The sequence below is a fragment of the Cyprinodon variegatus genome, unplaced genomic scaffold, assembly GCF_000732505.1.
Source record: "Cyprinodon variegatus isolate N-32 unplaced genomic scaffold, C_variegatus-1.0 Scaffold42, whole genome shotgun sequence".
Classification (NCBI taxonomy): Eukaryota; Metazoa; Chordata; class Actinopteri; order Cyprinodontiformes; family Cyprinodontidae; genus Cyprinodon; species Cyprinodon variegatus.
This window is the reverse complement of record NW_015150495.1, coordinates 1,166,441-1,181,715: the sequence shown is the minus strand read 5'-3', so window position 1 is coordinate 1,181,715 and position 15,275 is coordinate 1,166,441. Positions and strand designations below refer to the sequence as shown.

General features: G+C 37.3%; 1 protein-coding gene across 5 annotated transcripts in view; it reads left to right on the top strand.

Annotated features, from left to right (window-relative positions):
* dpp6 (dipeptidyl-peptidase 6) overlaps positions 1-15,275 on the top strand; it is a 329,860-nt gene that overhangs the window by 299,913 nt on the left and 14,672 nt on the right. For all 5 annotated transcript variants that reach the window (XM_015370176.1, XM_015370175.1, XM_015370172.1 and 2 more), the window contains exons 11-16: positions 140-263; positions 353-391; positions 662-769; positions 7,076-7,167; positions 8,957-9,004; positions 9,082-9,200. In XM_015370176.1, the coding sequence (XP_015225662.1) occupies positions 140-263; positions 353-391; positions 662-769; positions 7,076-7,167; positions 8,957-9,004; positions 9,082-9,200 (530 nt within the window). The remainder of the gene's footprint in view (positions 1-139; positions 264-352; positions 392-661; positions 770-7,075; positions 7,168-8,956; positions 9,005-9,081; positions 9,201-15,275) is intronic.

Below are 15,275 nucleotides of genomic sequence, written 5' to 3'. Positions count from 1 at the left end.
TATACATCTTTCTCTATTATATTTGCCATTCTATTTTAGTTTTACCATCTGCAGTTGGTTAATGGGGGGTTTCAGTGCTTTTACCCACTCATGGCGTATTCAAACAGCACAGCTTGAAGCTGTTGACTGTGTTTTTCAGTGAATACTACGTGACGATGGTGAAGTGGGCCACCGCGACCAAGCTGGCCATTAACTGGCTGAACAGAGCCCAGAACATTTCCATGCTGACGCTGTGTGAAGCCACGACGGGCGTCTGCACAAAGGTACGGTCCAGCGTGTGTCTTATGAGAGCTGTTTGTGCCTGAGGCTGTTTTCCGTGTGTCGACTGAAAACTGGCAATCTGTTCTTCCAGAAACACGAAGATGAAAGCGAAGGCTGGCTCTACAGGCAGGTGAGTGTGTTGAACACATTTTGAACTGATGTTTGGAGGTTTTGATGAGCTGTAAAAAGAATTAAGTTGTAAAAATAATGATTCAATGAGTTAAATTAGCTTTTTTCTGCATTTTCTGCCCGATTACAGACTGAATTAAGCATAATCAGTTAATTTTATTTCTGTCTTTTATCAATCGTAATTGGCCATTGTGTTTGTTGTGGTTTTGGTGGTCTTTTTCTGCTGTTTTTTTTAAGTAACAAAAATGAAAAATCAGTTGTTTCTCTTCAGAATGAGGAGCCTCTGTTTTCTAAAGACGGCCTCAAGCTCTTCTTCACTCGCGCCATTCCCCAAGGGGGCCGTGGGAAGTTCTTCCACATCTCCATGTCCGTCTCTCAGGTTAGAAAAATACACTGGGAATATACTTCCTTATAATGTTAATACAAAGGTATTCTAAATAAAGGATGTTATTCTAGCAATAAACAGAAGTGGCAATGTTGACATAGACGCCGTATAAACACTGCCTAACAGTTTCTATTTTTTTCACTTTACAAACAACTTTGATTTTAAAGGATTCTTTTAGAGATATAAAATCAGAATTTTTATTTTAATTTTTTTTCAGTGCCGCTGAGTCATAGCTCTATAGAAACACCCTTCGTTGTGTCCATGAACAATCATATTTAGGTTAACCATAGGTTCAGTTATATTTACTAGGGATGCACGATATTGGGATTTTGGCCGATATCCGATATGCCGATATTTTAAAACTCATGTAGCCGATAATGGCCATGCAATAAGTTTATCGTGCGCACGTTAAACTTATTGCGTGGCCACGAAGTACTACTTCATGGCCACAATAAACATTTTTTTTTGACCATGTCATCAGAGGGGCTCCGTAGATATCGATACTAATGTTAAAGCAGGACAAAAATAAGTAGTCATTTTTTTTTTTTAGACTTTAGAAACTCAGAAGCTGATAAAATATCGGGTTAAATATTTGTGGGGTGGCCGATGTCCGATATTCAGTTTTAAGGCCGATACAGGCCGATACCGATAGGGGGCTGATTATATCGTGCATCCCTAATATTTACACTTGGTAACTCTAACACATGAATGTAATTAATGCCGTGCCACTGTAGCTCTGTTTTGTTTTGCTGAATCGTTAGCATCCATCCAATTCACATGATGAAAGGTTTTTTTTTTGTTTGTTTAGTTTTTTCAGTATTTTTCCTGTATTTAGCTCCATTTATCTCCATATCCATTCAACAAACTCCCCTGTTTGTTGATGAAGAAAAGCATTCCCAGAGCATGATGCTGCCACTGATGTGTTTTCCTGTGGGGATGTGATTTTGAGAGGGCAGATTTTGACATGCAGCCCAAAAAAATCAATATGGGTCTCATCATGTAACCATGGCGACGTTCTTCTATATGTCTGCTGCGCCCCTTACATGGCTCTTAGCAATCTGCAAACGTTAGTTCTTTAGGTAATCTACATTTTTACACAATTCTTCTGAAATCCTTTTTACTTGTGTTTTTTCTGTCCTTCGGTGCAGCATCTCCCAACCCATTCTGGTATTCCAAATAGTAGTGATCCACCCACTATTGTAACTTTTTACAAGCTATATGAATGATGCCCTCTGAAAAGGCGGAGCAACAAGTTAGATATTGATGGAAATGTAATTTCCGCCTCCATTTTCCTCTCCTCTTTCATGTGTGCTCTCTCCCATCCAAGTCATTTCTCTCAGATGTAATGGTCTTGACAATGATCAGAGTGACGATCCTAATTTTTGCTTCTTCTGCAAGTTAAATGATTTTAAAAAAGGTTAAAATAAAAGGAAACAGCAGTAAATGAAAATAAAAAAGTCTGCTTTTTATCCAGACTCATCGAATGAGCCAAAAGTTGTTTCTGTTCCAAATACACCCTTAGTCTGAAATTTCATCTGTGTAGGGGATGAGAACCACAGTTTGTTATTGCACCTCAAGCAAACTGATAAACATGAGGGTGCATCTGAGCGTTGATGGTTGCCATGGTGATAGGCTTATCAGATCTGATCAATGCTCTCCTTGTCTCACTCAGGTGGATTGCCATGTTTTGGCAGGTCTGCATCCTCTTTTCGTTTCAGATGATATAAAGAGCTCTGTCACGCTGTTAGAAGCTGATTGAAATGTTGAACACTTTGCATCATTTTCCTTGCAGTTGGTTACTATATTATGTTGGTCAATCAAATTAAATGCGTAGAGGTTGTTGTAATATAAAAATATTGGAAATCTATTGTTAGGAATAGATACCTTAGGAGGAACAAAACAGAATGGTAAATTAATAATAATAATAAAAATAAAGTCACTGTTTTTAAATAAAAAAAGTTCTGCACTCTAGTTGCAGCTAATGATTATTTTTAATAATCTGCTATTCTGACATCTGTTAGGTAGGAATTAAACAGTAATTGTCTCATTTTGCAGATTTTTCATATTTCTACCTAAGCTTGAGTATTTAAGATGCATAAATCAGAATGCAAATTAGCAATTAATTTCCTTTTGTTTTTTTAAGTAAATGTTTTATTGGCTAAAACACAATATGTATAACTCGGAAGACTTATTGCAAGCCTACATCTGCAGCTAAAGAAAAAACAGTTGTAACATCAGCAGAGAAGCCTGTTCGGGTTGACTAAACAACATTACAGTGTAGAGCTAAATTAATATTTCTTTAAACTAACAATTTAAGAATAATTAACAAATTATACAGAATGAAAGCCTAAAACTATAGCAATTCATAGGTCCTGGATAGAGCTTAAGAAAGATTTTCTATATTGTTTTAGTTTTATTAATTTTCTGGGTGGGTTCCTGTGATACTAAATCCTTTAGAGTCTATTTACTCAGGCTAATGAATTACTTGACAATTATTTCAATAATAGATTAATCACAGTTGTTTTAGTGTGATTATCCAGCACACTGTTCTTGTGGTGTGAGTCTTTTAAGAGACTCCATTGAGTTATTTTCATAGAATGGTTTAACATTACTGGGACTGGGAGATATGACTTGGAAATCCTTTCCCTAAATTTTTCCAAGCAAATGCAGTTTTTTTTTTTTCTTACTTAAGTTTCATAATAAAAATAATAAATGCATCATATTACTTTCAAAAAGTAGCTTAGATTTCATTCATCGCCTCTAGAAGGCGACAGTAAGATAAAGGGCAAAGAGATTCCACAGTGAAACAAGCTTGTGAAATAATCGTGTTTAAATATAAACCTATTAAATGTTTGCAGCTAGTGGGTTCACACAGGGAGCTAGTTTATTATTTATAAGGACAGATCTAAGAATCGAGACGACTCAAAAACTTAACTGATATCACTATGAGCCATGGTGGCCTGTGCAGGGAAATTTGTAAGAAAAAAAAAAAACAGATTTTCCAAAAATTAAATCATTTTAAACAAAACATTTGATCAATAGATAAAATTATTAATCTTCCAGCTCTGATAAGATCTCCTCCATACATCACTGATAACACAAACATTTAGAGTCATTTTATTTACTTACTTATTTACTTATATGATGCGCTGAAACACTTCAAATCAAAAGAAATGCTGATACAAATTTTATCAGCAAGCTAAGTTTTTAAACCAGGTAGAAAAAAACCCCCATCAACTTCAGGCTATGTTTTAGGTTTTTGTAGATCCCACTTCAGCACACACCAGTGCATTTTCTGAGCAGCAGGGTGACTCTATGGTTAGAGCTGTGGTTAAGCCATTTTTGCCAAAAATCTTTTTTTTTTGGTTTTCACCCAAAATTGCCAAAGCAACCTTATTTAGACATTTTTCTCTGGAAGTATATGCATATTAGACTCCAGTTTGTTTTTTTTCCAGAGTCCAAAGATGGGACTTTGCTGTTGCATTGAAAACTGCTTACCCCTTGCATACATGGATCTGGATACCACCTGCAACTCTCTCTTCCTTTCTGCATGGTGGCAAACCCACTCTATGCATCTTACGGCCACTTAGGGGGCTTTTTCTTTTTAAAAACAGTAGAGAATAGAGTGCAAATGCAGTTAATTGTTCCGCCCTAGTTACCACTGTGGCCCAATACCAAGAAAGTTATTTAATTCCTGCCTGCGATCTTTCTGCTCAGAGCGTGCTTACTCCAGGTGCTCTGGCTTCTTCTCACATTCCAAAAGTATATGCAATGTTAGGGTAATCATCAGTCTAACTACATTGCCTTTTATAGGAATAAGTGAATGGTTGTGTGGTAAGTTCTGCAGTGCGTCTCTCTGTCGCCCTGTCCTGAGTTTACCTCTCCTCTCTCCTAATTATTGTTGGAGTTGGTAGCTGCCCCCCTTGACCCTGCAAGGAAAAGGAGCTGTAGAAAATAGATGGATATTGCAGCCTTTTTTCTAGTCATGTTAAAAAAAAGCTGAAATCAGACCTTGAACTGGGTAATAAACCAGTCCTCCTTCCCTGTTCCTCCATCCAGAGGTACATTTTTCAACAAGTAACGTATTAAGGCACAGAACATTTTAAGGATGCTCAGATTTATCTCTGCAGCGCGGCACAATGTGCAGTAACTGCTGCCAGCAGGTAGATGAATGTGCTTCAGGCTTTCAGCTGAAATAGACAAACAGCAGCTGTGCAGCGCCTAAATGAGCAATAAAGTAAAGTGTGGAAGTTTCTCTGCTTTAGACGTTGGTCGTCTGCCTCGTGGTTAAGCTCGGGGCTGCATCTGAGGAGGGAACATTGATATATTGCCACCCAGGATGCTCAGCAATCTCACTTGAAAAATCGGGTAAAGAGGAAATCAGTCTAAATATAAAGTCCCTGTTTCCTTTTATTGCTTACTTTTCAAACAAAAAGTGATTTACTGCAGATTTCTACATTTTTCTAAATTATAACCAAAAACTTAAATGTGATCTATTGGAATCTTATGCGATGAACAAATGCAAAGTAGTGCATCATTTTTCTAGTTTTTGCCACAAGCAGTTGTATTCATAAAAATACCTTTACAAAAATGCAGCTTTTCTGTAAATTTCCTCCAATGGTTTGTTAAGGAGCACTAGTGAACAGAAACCATCATGAAAACCAAGGGACACAGCATGCAGCACACAGAGGAGTTAAAAGCAGGGCTAAGTTATAGACTATAGACTCAAGCTTTGAACATCTCATTCTGTTTAATGCATTATCTGAACGTGATAATAGGATCTTCCACCAGCAGACTTACCTAGAGATCAGAGGCCAGAAGAGGATAATATTTATCAAAAAAAGCAACTAGAGGCCAATTTATCCTCTGGAGGGTTTGCATAAATACTGGTATGCCATTACTTTTGCTTTAACCTGACCACCATTAAATAGCAGGAAGGTTTTAAGCTCAATTAATGAAAGTTTAATTTGAACAAACCATGTGGTGCACACAGCAAACAAGGAGGATATGGCTTCATTCTGCTAAGATTAAAATTAAACCCACTCTGAGCTACTGGTGGAGAAAAACAATTGATAACCTTTTATTTTAGTCTAAGTCCCGATTTCAGCTTTACCATATCATCCTTACTTTAGAACATCACCTAAAAGAAAATCATCCTGTTATTAGAGCAATGGGCATTTGTTAATAGATTATAATCAGTTCATATTTCAAACAATTACCATTTATTAGAAATGTTTCAATTCCTAAGCACATAAAAAAAGAACTTAATAACACCACCATTCAGGTAGATGTAATTAATACGAGCTAGCACTAATTTAACACTATAGTCACTTATTATGTTTTAATTTACACATAGATCACAGATAACAGCCCAAGCATATAATGTACCCAGCATAAAGAAGAAGCAGAGAAGATAATGTAAGCAAGTTTAACTGCCTTTATAACACTTTGTGTGGATTAGCCTCTTATTATGAAGGTTTCTGGTTTGGATGCCATTAAATAGACATAAATCTTTGTGTCGGTATTCATAAATATTTGTGTCAGCCATGTGTAAACAAGCTCTCAGATACAGTGGTGGGTGTTTAGCGAATGTGATGAGTTGGTAACCAGTTAAACCAACAAACCAAAACCATTCTGTAGATCGGAAAAAGAGCTAAATGTTTCCTCACTCGGGGCTAGTTACAGCTGGAGGAAGGGCTGCTGCTGTATTTTCCCCCTGCGTATACCGAGGGGAAAAACAAAACTAAAATAAAATGTTGTTCCTGAGCAAAAGCATAGAACTGCAATGCATAGAAAGGCATTTGTGATTTCATGATCTCATTGCTTTGGTGTCTCCTCAGCCTTTTCGTATCCTTCATGATCTAAGATGATAATATCGTCTCCCATGAATTTAAAAAAACTTTCCAGGTACATCATATTATTAGAAAGTACATATATTTTATTAACTCTATACACCAAGTAAAACATTGTACAGATAGTGATCACATTGATGTTTCGTAGCAGTATGTATATTTGTGATAATTATGACATTCTACTAAAGCAACTAAAAAACATACATTAATGTGATTTCGAGAAGTGTTTTTGTCATCATAATTGTAATTTGTTGTATATGCAATACTTTGTGTGGGCTATTAAATCTCACCAGCTTCATTTGTATTTGTATTAGTTTGTCATTAATTATTATCAGTGAATACAATTCATAAAACAAACCGTTTAAAGGTTATAGTTTTTCCTAGGCTTTGTATTTATTTAAAAATTAAATACAAAATGCTTTTTGTTTTCTCTCTTCTGTTCCTGAAGCCCAACACCAGTATAGACACCCTGCAATCCATTACATCTGGAGACTGGGATGTCACCAAGGTCCTGGCCTACAATGAAGACAGCCAAGTGGTGTAAGTTCACAAAAACAGCTCCAAGTCATTTTTTTGTTGGTTTTTTTTTGGTCATGAATGTTTATATAAAAATAAAATCTTACTTGTTGGTAGCTTCACATTTTTTGGTTAGTAAAGTCACCCAATTACAGCTAAAGAGGATACATTTGATCAATAAAGCAAAGCTGTGAGTGTTTCCTCAAGATTGTATATCTAGGATCTGTTTATCCTATAAAGCAAAATGTGATGCTCTTAAGTAACTTTAGGGGTATAGCTCATCCAACAGCATTTCTTAAAGGTATAGAGGAGGTTTTTTGGAAATTTAAAAAAAAAAAAGACCTGCTTTCTCCACTTAAAAAAAATGCACATGCGCAACCCTGTACCCGCTCCTGATAGGGACCGCCTATTAAACACGTGCGAGAGCGTGCACAAGCCCATTTCTCCTCATGCACACTCTGTTTAGAAGTTGCTGTTTGCATCGTTCATACAAGCGTACTTCCCAAGAGAAGATTTGCACATTTTTCCACTATGTCAGACTCATCACCGGTAAGTGAAAATGGGGACGAGCATGAAGGATGATGATCCACCCCGGAAAAAGAACATCCTGCACTATACCTTTAAGTCTCCACTCATGGGTGCCTTTCTGTCCCACTCTGTTTAGACGTCTCTAATTGGATTATTTGATGACTTTAACTTTAACATTTTTAGGATGATTTTGTTTGTTTTCACGCAGAAAAAGCTAAAACCTCTAATTGAAATCTACGCTAGAACATTTAGCCTGTTTAGAGTCCAGATTGGCTTGGCTAAAGGATGAAAATACAGGAAGTAGAGGTATTCTGAGCTAGGAGAATTAAACATATTATTGTGTTTCTGGGGGTAAGTTATATGAATAGAATGCTGACAAATTATGAAGTTGTCTACAAAGTTGCTTGGGGCTTTATGCTTTATAAAGTAGTGGACTTTGTTTATTGGTTTTACTACATCTCACTTTGCAACATATGCCTGAAGGCATTGGCTAAAGCCTGCAACTTTTAGCTGCTTTCAGATCGAGGTTGGATCACATTCATAAGTGAACAGCAGAGATTTCTTTTTTAGAACTGTACTGATGCAGCGAGTTGTTAAGCCATTTTTTAGGACTGCCAAATTTAAAACCTCTAGAATATTTTCCCCTCAATAAGAAATTGAAAATATCAGCATAGACAACATAGTGTAAATTAATTAGTTAAACGATGAATTAAAAAAGCAACCAGCTTTTCTGGCTCCAAAAACTAAGGAGCTAAACAACACAAAATATGCACATTGTCTAGTCATCTTTTTGATATAACTGTGGAAATGCATGACATTTCTGCCTTAGTTAAAATGTCACTGCAAATCCTCCTTCAATCCACGACAATCATCATTCTGAACAGAACAAAGCACCATAAATGTGGGCGTATCGGAGCTTTGTGTCTCTGGTGGAACTCTAATCCTACTTTGATAAGTAGATCCTTTTTTTTTTCAAATAAAGAATCATTGATCCGCCTCTGATTTCATAAGCGTATCTACACATAAACATTCAAAGTAACACTATAACTTCAAGGCTCTGCACAAAGAGGAAAGTTTGTTTGGAAAAGTCTTTCCTCCGAAAATAAAGTCTAGCTTCACCCTTTGGGGGGAAGATGTGCCCCATTTTATTATTTTCACTATTATTCATTCCTGAAGCATCTATTTCAGTGAGCAGCTGTGTTCCAGGTAGCTTTTTTTCTTCCATACTGAACATGTCCTATTCCCTATTACTGAGTTTTCATGTTCTTTTCCTCTAATAACTCAGATACTTCCTGAGTACTGAAGACGGACCGAAGAGGAGACACTTGTACAGGTAATGGCTGCTCTTAAGAAAAAAGATGTGTTTAAAAAGTTGAACATCAACGGATTGATTTCCTTATTTTTGTTCAGCGCCGACACATTTGGATCATTTAACCGACGCTGCCTGTCCTGTGCCTTGGCCGACAGCTGTGGCTACGTCAGCGGCTCCTTCAGTCACAACATGAGTTACTTCCTGCTCAACTGCCAAGGTAAAACACACTATTACCTGGAGTGGTCTATAAAATAAAATTCAGCTTTTTTATCTACAACCTGTTGCTTAAAACAGCTATAGAACCCCAGCTTTTTACATCCTAGGGTCAAAACTTTATGCTCATTCTTTATTTCCAAGTAGTTAAAAATCAGTCGGACTGGATTGATAGCCTGTGTGGATAATACTTTTGAAAGTATTGCAAATGTTCTCCTTTGGATTAGCTTTAACTGAACCATTTTAACTTATCTTTTCCATTTTAGCTCTTTCTGTTTGGGGTTCTTCTGCATTATCAAAGTTAATTAGATCTATCCATCTTCCCTGTTCCTGCACAAAAAAAACAATCCTTTTCTATCTCCCATTGTTTTATAATCGGGCATCCTTCCATCCTCACATACAGGGTCTCTTATGTTTTTCCTTTGTGTACTTCATTATTTGGTCCCACCTCCTTCCTTCTTTGATTACTTTCCTTTACTATGGCTGAATCCCAAACTGCTCCCTAAGCACTAACCCTTCACTATCAAGTCTCACTCGCAATAAAGTCACGCTCACAGCTGTGGAAGGCGTCTTGATTAAAGGTGGGGGGTGTAAACGAGAATGGGACGACTTCGTCTCTCCAACGGAAAAAGAAAGCAGTCGTTGCTGTGGCTATACATTGATAACCCCATGTGTGTGGCTGTAGCTCTGTGGTGCAGGGTGAGATTAAAATATCTCCTATATACCTTAATATATATGTCAAATATATAATATATATCTTTCTTAAAACAAAAGTTTATGCTCAAATACAACTTAATTAAGGAGGGCCTTCCATTTTTGAATTAATCAATTTTTTTTTTTATGCCTAACTTTGGATTTTTCATAAATGTGATGAAGATGCAGCAAACCGATGGAACTTACGCTTACGGGCTGAAAGGTCCACTCACCCTACAGTAAACCACTACGTGGTTTGGGATGGCCCTCAATGTGGTGGACCTTCCGCAGGAAAACGCAACCGGAGGGTTGAGTTATTGCTTAGGGGACTGTTTGGGATTGAACCTTTCTATTTTTATGTGCTACTTTTTTCTTTTCTATTTTTAGCCTTGCTTACTTACTTGTTTCGTTTACCCTTTCCCTCTTTACCTACTTTGGTCTAATTTCCTTAAATTTCCTTCCTCTCCTTCTTTCCATGCTAACGCTTTTGTGCTTTTACTTCTTTCTCTTTTTGTTTTTTTTCTTCTGTCTATTCTTCCTTCTTTGTCTCCTACCTATGATTTATTTTGCCCTCCCTGCATTCCCCTCCTTGTTTCCTTACTTTCTTCTTCTGCACCCTTATGCCCCATCGTTCATCTACTGTCCGTTCCCTTTTTGGGTCAGGGCTCCATTCCTACCTTGCCTGCTACAGCTGCCTTACGTATTTTTTCCACTAGTGTCCCTCCTTCCTTGTTCTTCTTCCCTTCTCTCTTCCATTCCTTATTTTCCTTTATAGTTTCTGCCCTTTTGCCAAACCTCCCTTCTATCCTGCTCCCATCCTTTCCTCCACTTCTTCTTCTTCCTTTTTCTTTGTGGTTTCTAAATTTCAACCACACATTTTTTCTCATAAAGCCACTTTTACCTTCAGTATTTTGTATTCACACAATGATCATCTGAGACAGAGAACTCAGAATATTTACATTCTATTTTTATATCAAAAGGCTGTAGGAACTTGGGATTTTGTTAATGTAAGAAAATGTATAAAGATAATATTATTGCTTATAGTATAAAGATAATATTATTGCTTATTTGTATCAGGTGGCACTAATACCTTTGAGTGTTAAGCAGAAAGTTAGACTTTACCTTTAAAGAAAATGAAAAACTTAGTTTTATCCTTCCTCAGAGTTTTGATCTGCTTGAAAGTAGAGGCTGTTTTGTTTGTCTAAAGGTAATTCACATCACATCATCTCAAGGCACGTTAAAGGTTAAAGGTCGGTGGTGTTTACAGATGGGGCGGTTCAGAGCTCCTCTTGTCTTGGCGTTTTTTAAGATGTTTTTTTAATGTTTTTTTTATAACTTTTCTAAACATATCAAGGAACACCTACAGCCAACAAGATCTTTCACACATAGGTTTACAGAGTGAACAGTGCATAATAATGAACTTTTTAAACATACATAATATATCGCAGGACATACAACCATCAAAGGAAAGAGTGACGAAATGAGACGAAACAAAATCAGGGATCCTTGGCTGGCACCTTGGTACAGCTACAGAGAGGGACACACAAATTGCTGCTACCCACATTTTTCTCTCGAATGCCAGACCCCTCACAAATAATATAGATGAGCTGAAGCTTCCGTTGGCATCAGGCAGACTTCTACATGACTGTTGCATTATGCTGGCCTTACTCATCCATTCCAGACACAGCTATCAAGCTGGTATGATGCACAGCAGAATAGATGCAACGAGATCCACAGCTCCGGTAAGTGTGAAGAACAGTTAGTGTGCAAATAAACAAGCATTATTCAGCAGACCTGGAACTTATGAACCTTAGATGCAAGCAGTCGTATCTGCCCCATGAGACCTTAAGAGGAAGTTACTGGTAACTGTCATAACTGCTGTAAACATTCCACCTGATGCTAATCCCTGTACAGCTCTTAGCCACTTAGTTAATGCTCTCAGTCATAAACACAACAGAAGCAGTGCACATGAAGGCAGAGGATCTTAACCATGTGGATTTGAAAGTAGTGCTCCCCAAATTTTACCAGTACATTAAACATCCCACAAGGGGAGCTAAGACTCTTCATAAAGCCTACTTCAACATCAAGCATTAATACAAGGCCAATCCACTGTCCTATTTAAGCTGATCACATGTTGCTGGTTCTTATTCTGGCATACAATTTCCTGAGGGCACTACTCATAAGCTGCAGGACTGTATAGTAACCAACTGGTATTTTTTTCTGGCATCACGGGGTATTCACCTCACCAGCACTTTGTTGCATCTGATGTTTATGTCAACACAATCATAGTGGACAGGCACATTTCACAATCAGAAGCCCTGGATAAACAAGAAGGCTGAGAAACTGTTGAGGTCTGGAGACCAGGACATACACAGCTGTGCCCAAGCCTCTTTGAAGAGGGGGAATAAGAGAGGCCACAGCCAACTACTGTACTAGCAGAGGTGTGGCACAGTTTCTATTGCATCACTAACTTCAGATTCAGCAATAAAAGTGAAATCTTTGGGAAGGCTTTTCTGGCAGAGGAGTTGAACCACTTCTTTGTCTATTTCAAGCTGAATCACCAGCAGAGTCCTTACTGGAACGGCCATTGCTTCACAGCCAGACCATCACTGCACAGTTACAGGAAGTATGGTGAATGCTGAAGCCAGTGAACCCTCAAATAGCTAGTGGCAGTGTGACAGGGAGGGTGCTGAGGGACTGCAGACCAGCTAGCTTAGGTTTTTAACCACCATCTTTCATAAGATTCTCACCCAGTGCTTCATCCCACCATGGTTAAAGTCCTTCATCATCATCTCTGCAAAAAAGGAACAACATTAGACCTCTCAGTGACTGTCAGTCAGTATGAGATTATATTTTGCTGTTTTTTTTTGTCTCCGAGTCATTTTTTATGTCAAAAAGGATAAAAGACAAGATAAACACTAATTACAGAAAAAAGCTAAGCCCATAGCTGTCTAAGAGAGAAACAGGACGAAGAACTGAAGTGCTTCAGAGATGGAACAAGAGTTTGAAATTCACCTTTAATCTCTTCAGAACATTTTCTGGGCCCTTTTGTGATCATTCCTATTATCTGCCTCTTGTTTTCTCATACATTTCTTTCCTGTGGCCAGGGGAGGTTGTGCTACAGTTCCATGGATTTTAAATTTCTGAATTATATGTATAACTGTAGTCAGAGGAACATCAAGCTGCTTGGAGATGGTCTTATTGCCTTTATCTTTAACATGCTTGTCTGTAATGTTTCTTTTTAATTTCCCATGACTACTCTTTCCTTCGCTTCCCTTGTTCCATGTTGAGTGTGGTACACACCATGTCACTGAACAGCACAGTGAATACCTGCTGCCCTATACGGTATATAGGCCCACTAATTTCAAGATTGTAAACACCTGTGATAGTAACTAGTGGACACACTTGGATTGAACATGTCCCTTTGGTAATGTTTAGCAACATCAAGTTGTTTCTGTTACCATTGTGGGTTTTCTTGTCCATGTGTTTATGTGATAGAGAGAATTTAAAATTATTTTCTGGATAGACCAGGGAGCCAATGAAAAGAAGTTATAAAGGAGAAATATTATCTTTTTTTTTTTTTTTTTTTTTGGATCAGCTGAAGGCTTTAAACTGTAGTTTATGGACTTCCTGATAGTAGCAATATGCAATAGTCCATCCTTGTATAAATGCTTAGATTAGTTTCTCAGGACCACTCCTGGAGAAGATATTTAACATTTATTTCAATATTCAAGAGATGGAAGCAAAGAATTCTAGATTTAAAGAGCTATATCACAAGTTTTCCCCCCAAAAAATGTTGCAAGTTTTTTAACTTAAAAGTTGCTGCCTAACATTTTAAACCGTTCCTGATGATCCAGCAGCAGCAGAAGATGACTTAGAAATCTTTGATCTCCTTCTGCTATGTCAGGCATGAAAACACCAAAAGACTGAGTAAAAAAAGATCTTACGATCAGAGAAATGTTTGGATGTCAAAGCACCTTTGTCATGAGAAAAGGTTTGAAGACAGTTGCTTCAGTATTTAATTACACATGCAGCACTTTTGAGACAATCAGCTCTGAATCTGAATTTAAAAGTAGACACAAAATGACCATAATGACATCAAAGCCAGTCTGCTGACCTGCTCTGCAGTCTGTGAGCTTGTACCTCATGCATTTTTAATCCACTTCGCTACCTTGCAGCCTGCCTCTGATCTTATTTGGGGAGGTTTTGATATCATCATTGTGTAGAGGAGATGGGGAAGGATGAGAGGAAGAAATAAAAAGATGATTTGCAACGGATACAGCCGCAATGTTTCTGTGTTCTCAATCTGCTAAGTGCATCGATCACTTGGTTTGCTGCTCCTCCCCCCACTGGGTCTGCAGTATCGGAGCTTTGTTTCTTTTTGTGGCCCAGATACAGAAAGGCTGCTCCAGCTATTGCATTAAATAAATCAAATAAGAAAAGATTTTTCCTCTGTCTGGAACACAGAACTCCTGGTATACATTCTTCTCTTATTGTTTCTCGTATCTACAAGGGCCTGCTAAAGTATCCATACACAGTGAATGTTTTCTACATTTTATTACCATACAGCACAAAATATAAAAGTATTTGATCAGGATTTTATGTGAAAAATGCTCACAAAGTAGCGCATAAGAGTGGAAGGAAAATGGTGCCTTCTTTAGTATGAGACCCTAAAGTTCATTTGTACTGCACATCTATAAGCCAATTTAAAGTACATTACAAAAATAAAACAGAAATGAAAAACACATTAAATAAATAAATAGAAAAGGTGGGTGAATAAAAGCTGGACTACAGGCAATAACTAATAATGTTTTAGTAAACAGTTAAATAGAAGAATAAAATGCAACTCCAAAATGGATTTCAAATCTTGATTTAAAGGAATTTAGGTTCTCAGCATTTTTAGTCTTTTTGGAGTTCAAGGTAGATTTTTGGAGCGTAAGAAATAAAAGCTTCTTCTCATTGTTTGGTTCTGTGGGTGTGCAGAGTAGACGAGCTAGAAGCCCTGAGAGGTCATGGTGGTTGATCCACTGAAAATAATTCGATAATGATATTTTGGTGCTAAGCCATAACACAGAGCAAAAATTGTCTGAAAAGACATCGAAAAGACGACATGATTTACATCCAAAAAACTTCTACATTTGTGTAGAAAAAGGTAAATGTGAAAAGTAGTAATTTTCAGATTGTCGAAAAGACGTTGAAAACTGGGTTTTTAACGTCTTTTCTAGGGCTGAAACAATTAATTGGATTAATTGTGATTAATCGTTTATTCAAATAATCACCCAATTTGTTAATAGATTAATCATTAACTGTAATATAGAGACACTGATTAATTATATTGAAATTGTAAAAAAAAAAAGTATAACCATTTTGCATTTAAGATAAAGGA